This window comes from Mandrillus leucophaeus, unplaced genomic scaffold (genome assembly GCF_000951045.1).
Source record: "Mandrillus leucophaeus isolate KB7577 unplaced genomic scaffold, Mleu.le_1.0 Scaffold14, whole genome shotgun sequence".
Classification (NCBI taxonomy): domain Eukaryota; kingdom Metazoa; phylum Chordata; class Mammalia; order Primates; family Cercopithecidae; genus Mandrillus; species Mandrillus leucophaeus.
In genome coordinates this window covers 9,565,302-9,587,106 of record NW_012101365.1, presented here as the reverse complement: position 1 = coordinate 9,587,106, position 21,805 = coordinate 9,565,302, and the positions used below count along the sequence as shown (strand labels likewise).

At 41.3% G+C, this 21,805-nt stretch overlaps 1 protein-coding gene across 4 annotated transcripts in view; it reads right to left on the bottom strand.

Annotated features, from left to right (window-relative positions):
* Positions 1 to 2,293: 2,293 nt before the first annotated feature.
* Positions 2,294 to 21,805, bottom strand: part of FGGY (FGGY carbohydrate kinase domain containing) — a 469,171-nt gene continuing 449,659 nt past the window's right edge. For all 4 annotated transcript variants that reach the window (XM_011973864.1, XM_011973863.1, XM_011973865.1 and 1 more), the window contains 2 exons: positions 7,337 to 7,398; positions 2,294 to 2,523 (listed from right to left, as the gene is read on the bottom strand). In XM_011973864.1, the coding sequence (XP_011829254.1) occupies positions 2,442 to 2,523; positions 7,337 to 7,398 (144 nt within the window). In that variant the 3' untranslated portion in view covers positions 2,294 to 2,441. The remainder of the gene's footprint in view (positions 2,524 to 7,336; positions 7,399 to 21,805) is intronic.

Genomic DNA, 21,805 nt, shown 5'->3' with positions numbered 1-21,805 from the left:
AGTGCAACCTCTGGCTGGGGTCTATAAATGCACTGGGCTTCCTTCTGCCCTTAGGTCAGCTAGATCAGACACGCACACCCACCTTCACTAGGGGCTATGCCTAAGGTCCCTATATCCTTTGGATACTGTAGCATGCTATTGCAGAGCTGACCTTCATAACTGGGGTGCTCACTCTTCTCCATGCTTACTACTGTTATTATTCTGAGCATCTTTCAGGAGCAGAGCCCTGTTACAACACAGGCATTGACCATGAAATTGAGCTGAGTGCTTTGTATATATTATCTCCTTTAGTCTTCATTATAATCCTGTAAAGTAGGTACTATTACATATTCAGGCCGGGTGTGGTGGTTCACGCCTGTAATCCCAGCACTTTGGGAGGCCGAGGCGGGCGGGTCACAAGGTCAGGATATCGAGAACATCCTGGCTAACATGGTGAAACCTTGTCTCTACTAAAAATACAAAAAAGTAGCCGGGCATGGTGGCGGACGCCTGTAGTCCCAGCTACACGGGAAGCTGAGGCAGGAGAATGGCATGAACCTGGGAGGTGGAGCTTGCAGTAAGCAGAGATTGCCCCACTGCACTCCAACCTGGGCGACAGAGCGAGACTCCATCTCAAAAACAAAAAACAAAAAAACGAAAAAACATATTCATACTCGATACCTATTCATTTCTTTCTTTTTTTTTTTTTTTTTTTTGAGACGGAGTCTTGCTCTGTCACCCAGGCTGGAGTGCAGTGGCGCGATCTTGGCCCACTGTAACCTCCGCCTCCCGGGTTCACACTATTCTCCTGCCTCAGCCTCCTGAGTAGCTGGGACTACAGGCGCCCGCCACCTCGCCCGGCTAATTTTTTGTATTTTTAGTAGAGACGGGGTTTCATGGTGGTCTCTATCTTCTGACCTCGTGATCCGCCCACCTCGGCCTCCCGAAGTGCTGGGATTACAGGCGTGAGCCACCACACCCAGCCCGATTCATTTCAAAATGAGGAAACTGAGACTTAGGAAGATTAAGGACCTTTCTCCAAGTCACACATCTAATAAGAGGTAAGACCAGGCCTAGGATCCCAGGCCAGGGCTCATAGCTGTTATACCACATTGTTTTTCATCCCATCTGTCACCCTTCCCCTTCCTCCTTTTCTGATTGATGTGCTGCATGCAGCAGGTACTTTTTTTTCATGGTAGCATTTCTCACAATGTACTGTCACCAGTTTATTTGTCTATGTCTCTCCTTAAATAGGGAGCTTCCTGAAGGCAGGAACCATGTCTTATTTATTCCCGTAGACCAGTGCTTACCACAACATGTGGCACAAGGTACTCCACAGGATGTTTGTTTACTGAATTATATTGGCTTTTTTCTTCTCTACCTGCTGTCTTTTGCTGAAGTCTTAGCATGTCCTCTACCCACACTCATTTGAGCTATGGCAGCTCTCAAATCAATGTTAGCAGTTACTCTTTGGTCTGAACTTGTGTGTGGGTGTTGACATACGTATGTATGTGTATGTCTGTGTGTGTTTGTGTGTTTGCTGTGGTATCAACTAAAATAGCTAGTTTTTCCAGTGCTTGTCTACATTAAAAGCTTTTAGCCATCATGTTTCTTCAGTTCCCTTTAATCTGAAAACTTTCCACAGCCTTTCTCTGTCAGCATGACAGACATTTTTGAAAAATATAGTCCATTAAAAAATAAAATGCTTCCCCTGTTGGGTTTGTCTGATGTTTCCTTCTGATTAGATTCAGGCTCTGCATTAAAATGCTGTTTCTTTTCTCATATTTGGAGGCACACAATGTCCATTTGCCCATCTGAAGTTGATTTGGATCACCTAATCAAGACGTTGTCCTATTTCTTCCCTGTATACTTAACATTCTTTTTCCTCTGGTAACTAATAAGCAAATGCTGAAGAGACATTTTAAGATGATGCATATATCCTGTTACTCTTCAAAATTCCCTCCTGGATCCATTGATGATTCCTGCCTATACCTGTCTTTAATATGATGATTGCAAAATGACAATTCTGGAAATAAATGTGGTATCTGACCCTAGACTAGATCCTGCACAGGAGGGGAAAATACCATAAAAGACATGGACCATGCATTAGATGTCCTACTTAAAGTAATGTAAGGTTTTCATTTAATAGCTGACATTTAACTGATTAAAAAGTACAGGCTTCCCCTGGACTGAACGGCCCCCAAGATCTAGTCTCATGTGAGATCCTATGACTCTATGTGAAACTTCTGTTACTGTGATGGAAACTGTATGGAAACTGAAACTAAATAATAGTGGTATGAAATGAAGACTCTAATTCTGGTTGCACATATTTGTTTTCTTTATTAAAAGACAATACAGAAATGATGAAACAATACCTCAAGGGTCTTGAACATGGATGAAATGACAGAGGTCTTTAATGCAATGGCACAGAAGCTTCTGGCATCAGCACCTGCAAGCCCTGTTCAGTTGTCATTCATGATCGCCAAATACTCCTTCTGGTGTTCAACCAGCTTCAGGAATACTTGGTATTTCTTATCATAGTATCTGTGGGAGAAACATAAATATGTTGAATGATCTCAAGACAAAACTGCCATGGGGCTTCCCTGTACATTTAGAAGAATGAGAATATATCTGTGGTGGTGATGCTGACACCTAGATTTTGAATGCTTACAGCATCCTGGGCAATGAATTAGCATGTGTCAGACCTATTATATGTGACCTGCATGAAGTTTTATTATCTCCATTTTAGAAATAAGAACATTTAAACCCCATCTCTATTAAAAATATAAAAATTAGCCGGGCATGGTGGTGGATGCCTATAATCCCAGCTACTCAGGAGGCTGAGGCAGGAGAATCACTTGAACCCGGGGCGGGCGGAGGTTGCAGTGAACCGAGATCACACCACTTCACTCCAGCCTGGGTGAAGGAGTGAGACTCCATTAAAAAAAAAAAAAAAAAAAAAAAATTCTAAATGAGAGGCATATACAAAATAGTATAGATAAAAATTGGCAGAGCTGGAATTGAAACTCATGTCTGTCTGACTTCAAAGCTTCTGCTGTATATACAAAAAAGCCCGAACTTAATGGAGACCCTTTCACATTGCCAGCTTCAATAAATATTTCCTATATAACTAGCGCCAGGTTTGATGACTGGCCTAAAATCACAGCCTGACCAAAGATGAGACTGAACATTTTAATTGCCCTTTTGCAGATTCCACATCCAGGTTTCCCTTGTGAACTGCTTTATCCAGGAGCAAAACTCCATGGAAAGGTGACTCATGCCTTTTCTAGAGCTGTGCTCGCCTTCCAGGCATCTCACAGTGGCCCTCGCTCTCCCTGTCCTATCTGTCTGACTCTTTGGGTTAGACCTGTTAGAACTGGTATTGCCATGAATCAGATAGCAGAACAGCTGAAGCTGCGCTGGCATCATAATCCTGAAAGGAATAATAGGCACCGAGACAAATTATACTTGCAGCCTTGCAACTTTGTCCTTACTCCTCTTGGTTGGGAAACTGACATGGGGTGAGGGGATGAAGAAGCCAGTTTAGCACGTCTTGGTTTATTCTGGGGTGCTCTGAAAAGGAGTCCTCATGATGAAATTTTGGTGCAAAGTTGTGCATTGAGGGAGAGAGGTTGTAAGAGTAACCTTGGATACACAGAGGGACTTCTACTAGTCACACATAGCTATGTTCGTAGGAGTCACCTACCTGGTATTTATTATACTGTAAGCATTCTGGTAACGCAGGAGTTGTGATGGGGCCAAGCACAGGGTTAAAAGGTGAACTCCGAAGCCTGGGTTGGAATCTTAATGTGGCCCAATATTAGCTGTGTGACTTTGGATATGTTACTTACACTATTTCTGCCGAAATTTCTCCATCTGTAAATGGGGATAATTATGGGATCTACTTCAGCAGAGCTGTTGTGTGAATTAAATGTGGAAATATATGAAAAGCATTTAGAACGGTACCTGACTCATAATAAGTGATATAAGTGCTAGTTACTAATTTTTAGATAATTAATATTTTAATATTATCATCAATATAGCTATATGTAGGTACTACTAAACCCTACTCTATGACCATCCAAATTTATTAGTCATTGAATTATTTTAGGAACAATTTGCTCCTACTCATGATGCTCTGGGACAATATAATGGTAAGCAATTCTTACACTTACATGAGATGGATTTCTTGACTTTAGAATCTCAAAATTGCTAGAAGGGAGCTAAGGGGAGCACCCCTTCACACACACTTGAAGATTTACAATGTTAATACTGACAACTTTGCCTTAACTTTGTGTACTGGCCTTATTCTTTACATAGGTGGAATCATGCAGTATTCGTCTTTTTGTGGTTATCTTATTTCACTTAGAATAATATCCTCAAGGTTCACTGATGTGTGGCATGTCAGAAATTGCTTCTTTCTAAGGCTGAATAATATTTCATTCTATGAACATATCATTCTTTGTTTATATGTTCATCTACAAATGAACACTTAGGTTGCTCTCACGGTTTTAGCTATCATGAATAATGTTGTTGTGAACATGAATGTAGAAATATCTCTTCCATACCCTACTTTCAGTTCTTTTGGGTATATACTCAGGAATACAATTCCTGAATCACATGTTAATTCTATTTTTAATTTCTTGAAGAATGGCCATACTGTTTTCTGCAGCAGCAATACTACTTTGCATTCTCGCCAACTATACACAGGGGCTCCAATTTCTCCATGTCCTTGCCAACATTTGTTGTTCTCTGTTTTAAAATAGTAGCATCCTATTGGGTGTGAGGTGGTATCTCACTGTAGTTTTGATTTTCCTAATAGTGATGTTGAATACCCTATCACGTGCTTATTGGTCATTCATAAATCTTCTTTGGAGAAATATCCATTCAAGTCCTTTGCCCAACTTTTTTTTTTTTTTTTTTTTTTTTTTTTTGAGACGGAGTCTCACTCTGTCGCCCAGGCTGGAGTGCAGTGGCCGGATCTCAGCTCACTGCAAGCTCCGCCATTCTCCTGCCTCAGCTTCCCGAGTAGCTGGGACTACAGGCGCCTGCCACCTCGTCTGGTGAGTTTTTTGTATTTTTTAGTAGAGATGGGGTTTCACCGGGTTAGCGAGGATGGTCTCGATCTCCCGACCTCGTGATCCGCCCGTCTTGACCTCCCAAAGTGCTGGGATTACAGGCTTGAGCCACCGCGCCCGGCCTCCTTTGCCCATTTTTGAACTAGGTTGTTTTTGCTTTTTTGTTGTTGAGTTTTAGGAGTTCTTTATACATTTATATATTATGGATATCAATACCTTATTGGATGTATGATAAGCAAACGTTTTCTCCCATTCTGTGAGTTGCCTTTTTACTCTGTTGATAGTGTCTTTCAATGCACCAAATTTTTCAAAGCACTTTTAAGGGACTCTTCCAGGGCCACATATAAATTTGGACTGGGCAAAATAATGCGATTTGGGGTCATCCTAAACATTTACTCATTAAACTATAGTCACTAAATTGTGCTCTCCGTGATTGTGAATTTTCAAATCAGCTGAATCCCCTCTCTTCAAAATGTGCCTCAACTCAGTCCCTTGCTTCTGTGTGGCAGAGGCCTAAGTAAATGTCGTCCCACATCGTTAACAGTGTGATCTATTAGGCAATGAGGCGAGGTTGGCTCAGAAGGAAACTGGCTTCTCCTGTCTCCTTGCAAATCTCTGGTTTGCCTGCAGATGGTGCTAAAGCACCATGTGTGCTGCCTCCTTCACAGAGAACAGCGGCCAGCTGCCAGCTCCCAGCAAGCAGCCAAGGACTCTCTTCTAAAGAAACACGTGGGGTTTAGGGAAAGAACTTAAAAACTTCCCTAACAAGTCTTGGGAGGGTCAGGGAAGAGATGGAGAAAGACAATCTTTCTAATTTCACAAAAAGAGGGATGCTCCAGCTGCCTCTAGGGAACAGAAATAGGGACAGCATAGCTCCTACTGCCAATGGGAACTCAGATCTCTCTACCTTCCTGCATGGAGCTCCCTTATGCAAGGCCTGCACCTTCCACCCTGGCATTTAGAGAAGGGTTTATATTCGGAGGATTAGCAGCCTGAATCTATGTGGAGACAAGGGAAATGAAAAGAAAGTGGATTGCTTTTCTATGAACATTTCCAGTTCTGTTAAACACTGACCCTACTTCAGTGGGATCTGCACCTTTGCCTGTTCATCATGTTAAGTGGAATTTGTTTTTAGGTCTTAAACTTGAATACTTTCCTAAAATTATAAAAGCACTTCCACAACAACCCCTTCATCTTCAAAATCACCACCAGCAAATTAATAGAGGTCTTTTACATCTCTAGCCTGGATTCTTGAAAAAGCCTTTTATTTGAACCCTCTATTTCTACCCTGAGCCCCCTGTATTGGATCCTTTAAGAGGGATCTTTCTGATCTGCATCGACCAGGTCTCACCTCTGCTTAGAATTCGGCATCTCTGTTCTGCCTATAGGGTGAGGTTAGAGGTCTTCGGCATGGCCTCCAAGGTATTTATGAGCTGACCTCCCCCCACCCAATTCTATCCTTCCCCGGTCCCATTTCCTGCCATTCCCCATCTCATACTTTGTGTTTCTGGATTATGAGTTGTTTGTAGTAACCTGAATGTACTATGCTGCTCCCACCTTTATAACTGTACACGTTATTTCTTCTACTATGAATATTCTTTCCTGCCTTGGCCTGTCTACCAATTTCTTACAGTGCTTAAAGTTAGCTTGGACATAACCTCCTTCCAAAAGCATTCTCTCATCTCTACAGGCTCCCATCCCTTTCTTCCTTGGGCAACTTTGTCACCTGGCAATACTTCAATTGTGGAACTTATCCCGTTGTTCTAAAATAATCTATGTGCCTAAATCGGATTGTGTTTTATTCCCCTGTAACACCTGCCTGGAGCCCAGCATAATGCCTTGAATATAGCAGGAATGAAATAAATTAATATTTTGTTGAATTGGGATTAAAATACTGACCAACATCATTTTTTAGATTTTGATGCCAAGTGATACAAAGAGTAAAAGAATGGGCAGATGCTACTGGGTCCTTTGATGCAGATATAAGAGATCCCTACTTTAGAACAGAGAAGAGCAGATTTGCTGCCAATTACCTAGGAAAAAGAACATTGGTCTGAGAGTTCAGAAGCTTACATCTGACCCCCAGCTCTGGCCCTACATAGTTCTGCAATCTTAGATAAGTGAAGGTGACGTTACCTCCCTGGAACTTAGTTCTCTTAACCACTAAATGAAAGGACTGGATTAGTTGACCACCTGAGTTTATTCCAGATCTATAGTTGCATGTGTGTGTGTATGTGCTCAATTCCTTAGCACTGTACATATAAAAAATACACACTTACTTTTTATCCTGTAGTCTCGGGAACACAACTTTCCCAACTTTGCTCATTTTTGCCATTGCTTCCTGTTAAATGGAAAACAATACAGACAGCTGAGTTGGAAAGTGAAATCCAAAGTGAGGCTTGTCACAGGCAAAACATTCTAATTAGAATTTGCTTCCCTTTAAGATATTTGGTTAGTCCTCTTTTTTTTTTTTAACTTATTCTTCTCTGGTAATAAGAATAAAACACAAAAATAAGAATAAAACACAGTGAACATTTAAAGTTTCAACTATGACCACACACACATCCTGCACTTAATAGATACTTGTATATTGAGGCCTCTGGGGCATAAACAACCCAGAAGGCAAAGCAGTTCTGTGACTGCCTCCAGGGGTGAGTGGGAAGAATTACTTCCCCTCCTCACTACCTGGACACAGGGCAGAAGAATGGAACATAACCAGCCGCTGAGTACATCGTCTACTTACCTAAAGATAGCAATCACCGAATGGAACTCACGTTGCACCTGTACTTGAGGATAAAATATTTAAGACCTCGTCAATTCAACTTCAGCTCTTTTTCCAGCAGTCTCTGAAGTTGTGAGTACCTACTGAGACCTCTGGGCTGAGTCTAAGTGACTTGAGTTCTGGAATGTGACTTCAGGACATTCTTTTCTTTACAATGGGGCACTCAGGCAGATGACATGTTACAGCATCTGGGTGGACATGGTATGGTGTGTGCAGCATCAAGATTAACCATGGATTGTGTTGGCTCCCATATGAGCAGAAGAGTAAGGTTTTTTTTAAGGAGTCTCTTAGGCTGTTAAGGCCATGAGAAAGCAAACTTTGGAGTCCAACAGACCTGGCTAGGGAAGATGGCAAGCAACAGTATGACAAAGCTCTACAGCATATGCTCAGTCTCAGGAATGGCTATTGAATTCCTATTGCTAAGGATGCAGTCATTCTGGGATCACATGTATACAACTTCTTACTCTACACATTTGTTAATCACTTACTATGTACCAGACACTCTGCTAGGGATACAGATTTGCATACAGCATACTCTTTATCCTGGAGAAACTCGCATACTAGTAAGGGAGGAAAAAATGTAAAAAAAAAAAAAAAAAAAAAAAAAAGCTGAATACCATACAGAATATGAGAGCCCCTGGGTATCTTCAAAGCATTTCCAAGTGTTCCCCCTGACCATCTTTGCCACCTTACTGTGACTGATTGACCGATTTGCATGCCACTGATTTCCTTCTGCCACTTTGTATGTTTTCTGGTTTATGTGTTCATTGTCTGCCTCCTTCACTCCTTGCCCTAACCAGAATGTCAGCTGCACAGGGCAAGGACTTGTCTGTTTACTACTGAATCTCGACACCTGGAATATTCATAAAACACATTGCCTCCCTTTCATGTGCCAAGCATAACACTCAATCTACATGGAATACAGAGAAAGATTGTATGGGCCTTTCATCAAAAAGCTCACCATAGACTGGAAAAGACATTTAATGTGATCAAAATAGAGTGTGATAAATACTACGCTAGAAGCGGATAAACTTCTTTGAATAGTTATTCAAGGGTTAGGTAACCTGATGGTTCTTTCATCTGCTGGCTTACATGAATTTCCACTCCTGCCAGGTTGCTCTATGGACTCTTCCACGAGGATAGCATGTGCATTCTGAACTAGTCATCTAGCTTCCTAGCTCTCCATGGATTTCAATGTGCTGATTGGGAGATCAGAGATGCTAAGAGTAGCCAGCACACTGACAGCAGAAAGAAATGGCAGTCTTAAGTAGGCAGGAGATTTTTTTAAATGAAAAATTATTGACAAGGAAACCATGGAGAAAGACAAAGACTAAAAGGGCTTACTGGAGTCATGTTGTGAAGGGCCGGACGGTCAAACACATCTTAGTGAAGCTGCTGCCATCCCACTTAGCAGAGGTATGTTAAGAGCTCTGCTTGCCTCAGAACATTTTCCTTCATAGACGAAGTCCTGATTCCCTTAGAGCAAGCTTGGGTATTGTTGAGATCATCTCAGCAATCCCCATCATCAGCTGTGCCACTCATTCTTATTTTGTCCTCGTCTCTTCCTTGAGTTGTGCTCTGCTGTGCTTTAGGGAGGACCTCGCCTTCTATTACCAGCTCTGAATCTTCAAACTGCCCTCAGGGAATGCTCCTCCTGGCTGTGCTTTGGCCCCACACTTGAGACAACATTCCAGGATCGCCTTCATGGGTGGGATCCAGGAAACTTCTATTATAGAAGGTACTCCATAAATGTTATTTTCCTTCCCACTGCAACAGATGTGCACACAAATGGCAGACATCAGGGAATTCTTCCTTCCTTTCTCCACATTACCTTTGCTTGTTTTAAAAATAAATTGAGAAGCAAACATCAGCAAAAGAGATTTCAATGGTTTAAAAAGACGTTATGCTGTTTCTCAAAAAGTACAGATTTAAATGTTAAACTTAGCTCAGGTATCAGCTCTGCTGAGATTTTTTTCTGACTCATCCCCGCTGCCTGCCTCCCACCTATATTGAGTTATGTGCTCCAACAGCAACTTGTGCTTCCGTCTATCATAGCGTTTATGACATGGCACCATATTTTTTTGTTAACAGATCAGCCTCCCCAACTAGACTGTGAGCTCCTTAAAGCTGGAATTGTTATAATTATTTTCACTGCCAAACTCGGCATCTGGCATATCGTATGCACTCAGGGAATGTCTATGGAATGAATGAACTTAAGGATAATACACGTGACAGAATGTTAAAATGGAAGTTTTGGCTGAGATCTAAAGATGACAGATATGAGATACCAAAGCAAACTGGAAACAGACCACCCTGAAGAATGTGCAAGAATGGTGCCTGAGGACCCATTAATCAACTCTTAAACCTTTCATCCACGTGGAAGTTCAGACAGAGATGGATTTTTAGGAAAGAGCTGTCGGTTTATTGCACATCAGGCCTCCTTCCAGGGTGAAGTATGAAGGAATCCTCTCCCTTCAGGAGTCAAGAGGACACAGACCAGCAGAGAATCTGCTGCATGTTCCTGAGGTTGTGGCACAATGGTGGCTTGTGAGTGACTCCTGTCTGGAAGAGACAGGCTGGCTGGCAGCTGCAGTGTAAAAGTGAAGTACAGGTTACCCTGGGATCAACCAGCACTGCCAGAGTCTGTTCAGATCCCAAAGACAAAGGTTTGCCATAGACCCCAAGTGGCCCCTGTGTGAGAGAGATGCCAGGGGTTCTTAGATCCTGTTCAACATGGCCGCCTAACGAGGTTGAGGAGTCTCCACAAAGAAGCATGAGGTTGGGCTGGGCGCAATGGTTCATGCGTTTAATGCTGGCACTTTGGGAGGCCAAGGCGGGTACATCACTTGAGGTCTGGAGTTTGAGACCAGCCTGGCCAACATGGTGAAACCCCATCTCTCCAAAAATACAAAATTAGCCAAGTATGGTGGCATGTGCCTGTGGTCCCAGCTACTGGGGAGGCTGAGGCACAAGAATTGCTTGAACCTGGGAGGCAGTGGTTGCAGTGAGTCAAGACTGCACCACTGCACTCCAGCACTCTAGCCTGGGAGACAGAGCAAGACTCTATCTCAAAACAAAACCAAGCAAAAAACAAAACCAAAAAAAAAAAAAAAAGGCTAAGGATTCCTGAGGAATTAAGAGTAAGCAATTTATGAGAATAGAGAGGCATTAACTAAGACAAGAATATTTCAGGTAAGAGGTTTTCAGAGGCAGAGGGTCTCCCCAAAAATCTATGATGTGCCTTATGAGAATCAGAGCTAGCTGTAAACACCTATAAGGCTAAAAGAGCATGAAGCCCATTATGACAGTACTGATCGGATAAGAACTTTCCTACACTCCTAACTTTTCTTCCCTTATACTTTCTAACCATTTCAGAGGAATAAGAAAAAAGCTAATATGTTGGAGAGAAAGTGAATGAGGAAGAAAGCAGAATCTGATTAGGGCTACATCTCATTTTTGGCAGATCCCAGCTGGAAGAACTGGAAAACGTCTTACCTTTACCTTTACATATTCTTTGATACTTGAATTTCTGAATTTTGGCTACATCTCACAACTTAAAGGGACCATAAAGGTTATATTATCTAAGTGACTTTACATTTATCTAAAAAAGTAATGGAACCACCAGAATTTTTAACCAGGGCAGGGAAAAACTAGCTCTACTGCACAAATGTAAAGGGATAATGAGAATAGAAAATAAAGACATAATTTTTTATTCTATCTCAATAATCGTGTTTGTGCTACATAATTTTTTGTTTGCTCTACACAACTTGTTAAAAACAAGTTATATATGCATAATAAAGATTGGATCAGTACATATTAAAATGTTATCAGGTTGGATAGCATGGGTAACAATTTTTTTTTCTTATCAAGTTGCTTATTGTATTTTCCAAATTTTCTATGGTGGCATATATTAATTTTGTATTTGTAGGGAAAACATGTAATGCCATATATGTGTATATATGTATATATTTAAAGTTATGCTTACAAAGGCAGTCAAAATGACTTGGGTTCACCTTCCCCTTTCCTGAAAGGCAGGGCTTATTATGGGTTCCTAACACAATATGGAGAATACCCTGAGAATCAGTGCTCTCATCAGAAATAGCACTGCTGAGTTTTCCAATTTCTCCAAATAATTAACACAAAACTGAAATCTCATGATCCCACTTGGCTGCAGTAAATCTGAATTTACCACAACATAACAATACGAATTTATTATGGAAATGCTGACACATGCTAAATATAGTCACCCCCACAATATATTTCTGTTCCAAAGGATTTATTTGAAGTTGGCCTCCAAATTCATACTTTTTGTCAGCAGGCAGGAGCTGGACAATCTTAATTTGCAGCACGCTACCCTCTTTGTTTGAGAGTCTAGACAGCACAATGAATACAGTGACTTTTCTTTTTCCTTTTGCCCACACAATGAAAGCTTTTTAAAAACAAAATATTTTGTAAAATAGCATTTTAATCACTTCTTTTCTTTCTCTCTATAAGGCAGAGCTATAAATAAACCATGAAAGTTCACATTTGATCATCACTTCTGAAAGCAAGTGAAGGGTTTCTGTAGGAAAAAATAAGGGCCCTGTACCATGGTCATGAAAGACTGCATTCATGGGTTTGACCCTTCCCTGGTGTGTCGAGGCCGAGATACCAATCAGCACATACTGCTCACCGCTTCTCTTGTGGCAGCACTGGCAATAGCCAGGCCTGTGTATGGGCAGGGGAAACACCCAATTCTCACTTGTAATGACCTGGCTTGGGAGCTACCCAAGGGCTATAGGCCACGCTGGAGTGAGTTACCAGGGAAATGAGGTTAAAGGAAGGAACAGGCTCTTCAGTACCCTTGGAGAAGATGTCGATTCCATGAGTGGTAGACTTACTGATGTTGGCAATTTTGGGAGCAGGGGATCTAGTACCTTCTCCCCTACCCTGAGGAAGGGGAATAACGCCCTTCAGACTTTTGAGGAAGACTGTCAAGTAGTCTAGCCCAAGGTACCATAGGGCATTGCAAGCTGGGCAATTCCAGAGTCACCATCTATAGGGGAGAATAAAGCAGAACCAAGTGTGGTGGAAACGAGCTATATATGAACTCCCAGAAGGCAGGAATCACATCACTGTAGGCCTAATGTCTAGCACAGTCCTAGCACTTACAGGTGCTTGGTTAGTGTTTGCAGAGTTGCCAAAGGAAAAAGTGATGGCAGTGTTTCTTAAGTGGCATCCATACACTCCAGAGAATTCTCATTAAGATTCCAGAAGAAAATACTGGAAGCGCCATTTATATGATTTTTTTTTTTAGTCTTAAGAAATTAATTACACTTTACCAGCATTTAATATATGGATTGTCAGTAGACAGTTTATCAGTTTGGCCACACATCAGTCAGTCACGAGTCACATAAGATGTGTGAGGTTCTTGTGAGGAGAGTGGGAGCTCTGCAACTCCAGGGATGGCCCTATGGCACTCCCTTATATGTCCTCAGCTTCCAGGATTGCTACATGTTGTCTTTTGCATGTTCCAGGTTAGTGATTAATAGGTATTGACTAGTTTAAGCTAACCCTCACAAAATGGGCAAGCAGCTAAAAAAGATTCAGTCAATGGATTGCAAGTGATGGAGATAATTATCACCAGTTCACCATTTGGATTCAAGTAAACAAGAAAATGGTGATGTTTTTACTCAGTACTAGCTTCTCACATTGTGAAGTAAAAACAATGAAGACCTAGTCAAACAAGACAAGGACTGGGAAAATAATCAAAATTATCAAGAAGACTGCCTGAAATTTGGATACATAGGCACATACAAAATCATTTTTAAAATCATCAAAAATCATTTTTAGATTATTAGAAACACACCTGGTCATAGACTTATAGTGTATGTTTACATGTTGCTAATATTAGCATGAAGCCATCATGATAGGTAAACACATTGGAAATACTTTGGTTCAGCTATATTTCACTTGTTTTATAGAGTAAATAACCTATGAACACAGAATAGCATATCATGCTTTTTCATAAATAGGTTTTCATGTACTGACGATGCATATTCAAAATTTATTTTAACTGATGGGGTATATGGTTAAAAAACACTGTGGTGTCTGTTGACTTACTGGCCAACTACCACTGCCATTGTCATTTTACTGGTTTAAGCTTTGTACTCTGTGCTGTGCTGATTATTTTAAGTCTATGACCTTTTTAACCCTCAAAATGACTTTAGGACACGGATCATCTATCCCTACTTTGTGAATACAGGAACTGAAAATAGACAGAATATAAGTAATTTTCCCAAGGTCATAAAGTCATTATGTAGCAAAACCAGAATTCAAGCCCAGTTCTGACTCTAGGCCATTGCAAATCCTAAATTCGGACCCAATAGTACCATTCTCCCTGTCATGAAAACAGCCTGATTCTTGAGTGCCCTAGGCTGGAGTTCAAATTCTACTTCTGCTGCTTATTAGCAGGTGTGATCACCTGGAGTGAGAAGAGTGTGTGTGTATCAGTGAGATGCATCAATACAGTACACTGTACCTTTTTTCACAGATGCTGACACACAGCTCTAAAATTCAGGAATCTGCCTTCCTGAGGAACTCTGACTCATTTTACTGGAACAACAAGTTCACATGCTAATGTGTGGGCTGAGGCACATGACCCCTCCATAGAAAAACAGAAAATATATCAATGTGACTTTCCTTCAACAAGCATTAAGAAATGGCTAGTTGTTCTTTTATTTATTTTGCTTTTTCTTTTCTTTTTGACACAGTCATCTTTTGACCTGCACCTGGTATTCTGTGTAACCCCCATGAACTGGAGACAAAAATATCAATTGAGAAGTAGGAAGGGATGAGAGAAAAGGGAGTGGGAGAGGTCTTTATCATTAATCGTGATATGAAAACTGGCACCTCATTTATAATTTTAAATACACAATCTATACACATTTACATATCTTTAGAGTGTTGACTATATGGGTGTATACTTTATCAAAATTCATCAAGCTGTACATTAATCTTTTTGTATTTCACCTTATGTGTACTATATCTCAATTTAAAGTTTGCAAAAGAAAAAAGAAAATGAGAAAAAAAGTGCATGTCAGTATATTTATATTTTATTTTATTTTCAATTACAAAAATGCCTACCAAATGAAAAAAAATTTTTGATGCTCAGTTCTCTAATTTTGACTCTAAAACATACCTCAAATCGGTCTCTTGGTCATAAAGGAGGGGAGGAGTGGAAGCTTTATAATTCTGTAGGAAATGGAGACATTAGCAGAAAGATATTGGGTTTTAGAGATAAATGGGCTTGGAGTTGGATCCAGGCTCTGCTACTTATCAGATGTGTGAACCAAAGCTCAGTTTTCCTCTTTATTAAGTGAGAACAATAATATCTACTCAGTGTTGTTGAAAATTCCAGTATCCCATTCTCTGACCACCACTGCCTAACTGGTCTCTTGACTTCCACTTTGGTTTCCCTTATAGCAGTCAGGACCAGTCTAGGTGATTTTTCAGAAACAGAGAAAATAGAGTTCAGTGATTAAAATAATAGACTGACTGTTATAGTCAGTCTATTATTTCAAACTGGATTTTTGCATTTACTTGTAAAATCATGGGATAATTACTTAAATTCTTCATGCGTGTTGCCTCACCTGAAAACGGGGATAAAAGTATGTATTTCATAGGACTGCTGTGAGAAGTTTGTGAGTTATTTGAGGTAAAACACTTGAACAATGCCAGCATATAGTAAATGCTACATAAACTTTACATATTTATTATCCCATTAGCATGCAAGCACCATGTGGCCAGGGGTGTGTATTGGATTCATGTACCACACCAAGAACTGTGCCTGGCCAGAATAGTTAATCTATAAATATTTGTTAAATGAATCAATGAATGATTTTATCTCTCTGGGCTGTTTTTACCCACAACACTCCTGACACCAAATGTGTGGGTTTTCTCCTCACACTAACCAGTTCTCCAACTCTCAAGTCACCAACTGCATGATTTACAATTAAATTTGATTCAATTCTGATACTAACCCCATGTAGTTAGTGTCAGACTGCACAGCTTCAGGGCTCAATCCAGCAAGACTGCCCACACTTCAGATGCCAATCACCAGTCCTGGGTCTCCTGTATTTCTGACCAACTGACCGCCAATTGGAGGTTTCCACAAACTCCAACCCCCAAGGCTTGATAATTTGCTGGAATCGGCTTATGGAGTTCCAGGCAACGGTTGACTTACTATTACCAGTTTATTACAAAGGACACAATTCAGGAACAGCCAAATGGAAGAGACACATAGAGCTAGGTATGAAGGGAGGGAGGTGCAGTGGTGCAGTGAGCTTCCTTGCCTCCTCCAGGCACACCATCCTCTCAATACCTCCCTGTGTTCACCAATCCAGAAGCTATCTAAACCCCATCATTTCGGGGTTTTTATGAAGGTTTCATTACTTAGGTATAATTGAGTAAATCATTGGCCATTGGTGTTTGCCTCAATCTCTAGCCCCTTTCTCATTCTGGAAGGTCAGAGGAGGGGCTGAAAGTTCAACCCTCTAATCATGCCTTGGTCTTTCTGGTGACCAGTCCCCATCCTGATGCTACAGTGGGGCTCTCAGCCATCAGCCATCTAATTAACATACACATGGAGCTTAATCTAAGCTCCATGAAAGTGGAGTCCCTGGCTTTCCTTTCTTTGAAGTATCCCTAGCTTTTAGCAGGGATTCCAAGGATTTTAGAAGCTGTGTGCCAGGAACTAGGGACAAAGACCAATATTTATTTCTTAACACATCCTTGCAACAGGGTTCCATTGCTTTTTGAATAAAACTCAAATGTCATAGGGTGGACTAAAACTTCAGGATGGAGTTTGTGCCGATGTCTCCAGCCTCATCTCATGCCCTGCTTACTGGGCTGGCCATGCTGGGAACACACTGCTGCTGACTGAACATGCCAACCTTCTTCCTGCCCAAGGCCTTTCTGCCTCTCTCAGGAATGGTATTTTCCAGGATCTTTGACTGTTTGGCTTTTTCCATATGATTTAGGTTCTCTTCAAACATAATATTGAAAAGACTGCCCTTGGCCACTCTTGGCAGAAGCAGTGCACCCTCCTAAGTATCTATGACATCATCTCATTTTCTTTTCCTCATACCCCTTGATAGCACATCATCATCTGAAATTATACTTTTAATTGTTTATTGTCTACCTACTTCTCTGTGGTCCTCACCTCTGCTCTCCTCCCTCCTGAATCTAAGCTCCATGAAAGCAGAGTCCTTGGCTCTCCTTTCTTTGAAGTATCCCTAGCTTTTAGCAGGACATTGGTTAAATGTAAGGTGAAAGTGCAAGTTTATTGAATGCCTGTTTTACGCAAGGTACTGGTATATAGGTCTTGCCTCACTTGATCCTCACTAACAGTCTCTAAGGAAAGTCTTATCTAAATTTACAATGAGGAAATAAAGGCTCAGAGAGGTTACGTACTTGCTTAAGCTAGTAAATGGCTAAGCTGGGATTTGAAACTTGCTTTAGCTCATGAATAAGACCAGGCCCATTCCTTAAGAAGCTCACAGTCAATAAGCAGATCTCCAGCTTTAGTTACTGACAATTTATCTTCTTCTGATGACTTTGGGGCCCTGTAAAGCCCTAAAAGCCTGCTTTCTTCACTGTCAAAGACAAATTCAATTATGGTCATTATATTGTGCTTACAAAGGCAGGAAGGTGGATTCACTGATGTATAGAAAGACTGTTCATATTAATTATTGAAACAAATAAAATTACTGCCAGCTGTACGACCCTGAGCAAGACCCTTCCCCTCCCTGGGACTCACTTTCTTTAACAGTAGAATGAGGGGGTTGAAGTAAATTATCTCTAAAGTCTTTGCCAGCTCTACAATCTGTTGGTTTTGTGCACATGTGGTTTTCTGATTAACTCTCAGTTGACAAGTTATTCCTTATTCCCCATAGTACATTCTATTAGGGTTCTGCTCAGCACACCCCGACAGAGAATATACCCACAGTGTTTTCCTAGCAAGGTAAAGTTTCATTCCAATTCAGTCACGGGCAAATACGGCACAGGGGAGTGGTTTTTATACTAGGTAAGGCCATCACCGTCTGTTGTGATACTCTGAGGTGGGGTCCTAATATATGGCCTGGCTGCAAAGGGGTTGGATCCAAACATGAATAGGGAGCAAATATTTATTCATCTACATGAGTTTGACTTGCTGCTTATGGATTTTCTCAAAGTAAAAATAGCAAGCTTCTTGCTAAAAGCATCAGACAGATGATAGGTTCCAAAATTGCAAGCCGTCACTCATTTAATAATCTATTGTTGACTGGAAAAAAACATGATCTTGCTGATATGTGAGGCTGAGAAGGTATACAGTACTGCCGTGAGCTATAATTAAATAATAAGAATAACTCAATAACAATAATTATAATGGCAACTGATATTTATTGAGTACTTACTATGGCCTAGCACTATATTATTAACCATGTTACCTAATTTATATTCCCAGTTCAAAGACAAGGAAACATATGGCTTTGGAACCTATACTTTTAACCATTTGTTGTGAAACAAAGACTTCAGTGATATATAGATCATAATCCAAACCCTAGTTCTGCCATGTAACATCCTGAATCTCAATTTCCTCATTTTAAAAATGGAAATTTTAGGCTGGGTACAGTAACTCACACCTGTAATCCCAGCACTTTGGGAGGCTGAGGTGGGAGGATCACTTGAGACTAGGAGTTTGAAACCAGCCTGGGCAAGATAGGGAAACCCTATCTCAACAAAAACATAAAAATTAGCCAGGTGTGGTGGTGCGTGCTTGTAGGCCCAGTTACTCAGAAGGCTGACTGAGATGGCAGAATCCCTTGAGTCTGGGAGGTTGAGGCTGAAGTGAGCCTTGATTTTGCCACTGCACTCCAGCCTCGGCGACACAGTAAGATGCTGTCTCAAAAAAAAAGGGAAGTTTTAGTACCTATTTTTAGGCCTATTGGATGGACTAAATGCTTATTACTACCAACCTATCAACTGAAATAAACTTTATTTTCGGCCGGGTGCGGTGGCTCATGCCTGTAATCCCAGTACTTTGGGAGGCCGAGGTGGGCGGATCACGAGGTCAGGAGATTGAGACCATCCTGGCAAACACGTTGAAACCCTGTTTCTACTAAAAACACAAAAACATTAGCCAGACGTGGTGGTGGGCGCCTATAGTCCCAGCTTCTGGGGAGGCTGAGGCAGGAGAATGGCATGAACCCAGGAGACGGCAGAGCTTGCAGTGAGCAGAGATTGCGCCACTGCACTCCAGCCTGGGCGACAGAGCGAGACTCCGTCTCAAAAAAAAAAAAAAAACATAACTTTATTTTCCCAGAAACTTTATTGAAAGGTAAGTGTTGCCATGTATGTATGTTTCAGGTGGGCTGGGGAAGGTGATAACTGTCATTATTCTCAGGCCTCCTCATTATCATTTCCAGACAAGTACTCCTCCAGTTGTAGGCAAAAAAGCTTGTTCCTCTGAGGTTTCTGCCACCTAATGATGGAGATACAATGACACGTCCCCTGCATCTCATTGCTGTCACTGTCAGCCTCTTGTTTCTGTCCCTATGTTAAATAAGGCTAAGGCTCCCAGATCACAAGCCTCCCTATCCACCTGGAGGTTTATCACTGTCCTGGACAACTTCAGCATCTGCTCATAAGACCCATCCAATGTTCCACTGTTATGGTTTCTAAATGTTTCCACCTCTGGGACATTCATCTCCATTTCACTTCAATACTCACTCCCACAGCCCCCCTTGAGACTGCTATACTTATGAATATTACAATATACCAACTGCCACTTTCTGAATTCCAGTGCCCTTCAGTTCAATTCTTTAATGTACTCTATCATTCTTATCAAGTGTCCTTCTCTACCTTACAGCAACTTCCAGAATCTCCACCACTTCCTTTTCTTTCAATTCATATGCCCTGTCTGGCTCTAATTTCTTCCATAGCTAGCTTACAGTCCATCATCTTTTGTGCCATTTACCAACAAGAATTTGCAATATTCTCTTAACTGTCCAATTCAATAGCTACCTCCAGTCCACAGAAACATTTAGCCAGGATATGCTTCGCTGATGGCTATAAGGGACAAACTCTGCTTCGGAAGGAGCAGGCCAACGGGAGACTGCAACTCAAGAAAGTGAAATATCATGAAAGCCCTCAGGGTCTGAACACTTTTGAAATTTGCACTGCCGGCTTCAATGTTAATTCCTTCCCATGATGATCCTTTGGCCAGTAGATCAGAAACCAAATTGACAGCAAAGAATCAAAATGTGTGACAATATTAACATAATGAATAATGATTGAGCTGCAAGGGATGTTGGGTAGTCACTAGGCCAACTGCTCTGGGTTTAGGCAGGTGAATAATCGAAGCTAAGACACAAGGAATCTATCCATCCATCTATCCCTCCATACTCTTTCAAGTTCCCTGCTTTTGGATCTCCAATTCTTCTAAGCAAGAGCCATTTTGGCAGTGAGGCCTAGACATTCTGGCCTATTCTTTGAAGCTGGCCTTAGACTGATTTACGATACAGAAACCCTCTAGCTAAGCCAGAATCCATTCCAAACCAACTTCCAGAGGAAAAAGACAAGCAAAGACGTTGAATCTGAAGCCTGGAGTTGGGAGGCCAATGATGGTACCAAAGTAAGAGAAGGGCTAGAAGCCAGGAGGATAGAGAGAGAGAGTGGAGGTCAGATGGATAGAGTGAGAGGTGTGGAATGCAGGTCCAAGGCAAATCACTGTGGTGCCCTTTTAAACTCTTTATGTGCTTATAATCTCTTCCGTGTTCCCAAAGCCCCCTGGTTTTCCTCTGTCTTATCATTCAGCACACAGTAGGATAAATGTCTGTTTTCCTATGTCTCCCCACTGGACTATGAGCTGTAAAAGGGTAGAGGACATTAACTTTCTCTGTCTTCCCCAAAATTGATATAAATAATGCAAAAATGCAATAAATACATGTTGAAAGAATTAAAGAATGAATGAGTAAATGGATTAATGAATTAATGAATGAATCGGGGTAGTAGGATCCAGGATATCTGTATAAAGCAAGGTTAGGATCTCCCTCAGTTGTACTTTTTGGTATTTCCTGTCAGGTCAACACCTTCTTCATTATCAGATGTCAGATAGTTAGGATCACAGGCTCTAGACTGGCTAGATTAGAACTCTGACTCTTTCATTAGCTAACGGAATGGCTTGGGCCAGCCAGGCACAGTGACTCATGCCTGTAATCCCAGCACTTTGGAAGGCTGAGGTGGGCGGATCATCTAAGGTCAGGGGTTCGAGACCAGCCTGGCCAACATGGTGAAACCCTGTCTCTACTGAAAATACAAAAATTAGCTGGGTGTGGTGGCAGGTGCCTGTAATCCCAGCTACTTGGAAGGCTGAGGCAGAAGAATCGCTTGAACCCAGAAGGCAGAGGTTGCAGTGAGCTGAGATCGCGCCACTGCACTCCAGCCTGGATGACAGAGGGAGATTCTGTCTCAAACAAAACAGAATGGCTTGGGCCTTAACTAACCTCTTTCTCCCTCAATTTACTCATCTGTAAAATAGAAGTAATAAAAATAATTACGCATAAAGTTAAAAAAGAAATGCATACAAACCACTGAAATTAGTGCCAGTCACAAACTAATAGTTTCAAAAATGTGAGTTATTTTTATTCTAAAAATTATTACATCAATCTCCACCCCAGCACTACACAGGATCTTATAATGTTCTCTTGAGTGATACTATTTAAAGACAGCACTTCCTAATCTTCTGCTGCATGTGACATGCTGCCTGGGCAGGGGAGTGATGAAGAACACAGAATGCAGGGACCATTCAACATTGAGTATCAGCTGATGCCTGTGGTTAATGAAGGGAAGGAAGATGAACAATGGGCAGAAAGGAGGCTGCGGGGAATAAAAGTTGTAGAAGCTTCTCGGTTTGGAAACACAAAGTTTATTTTTGGGTTGTACT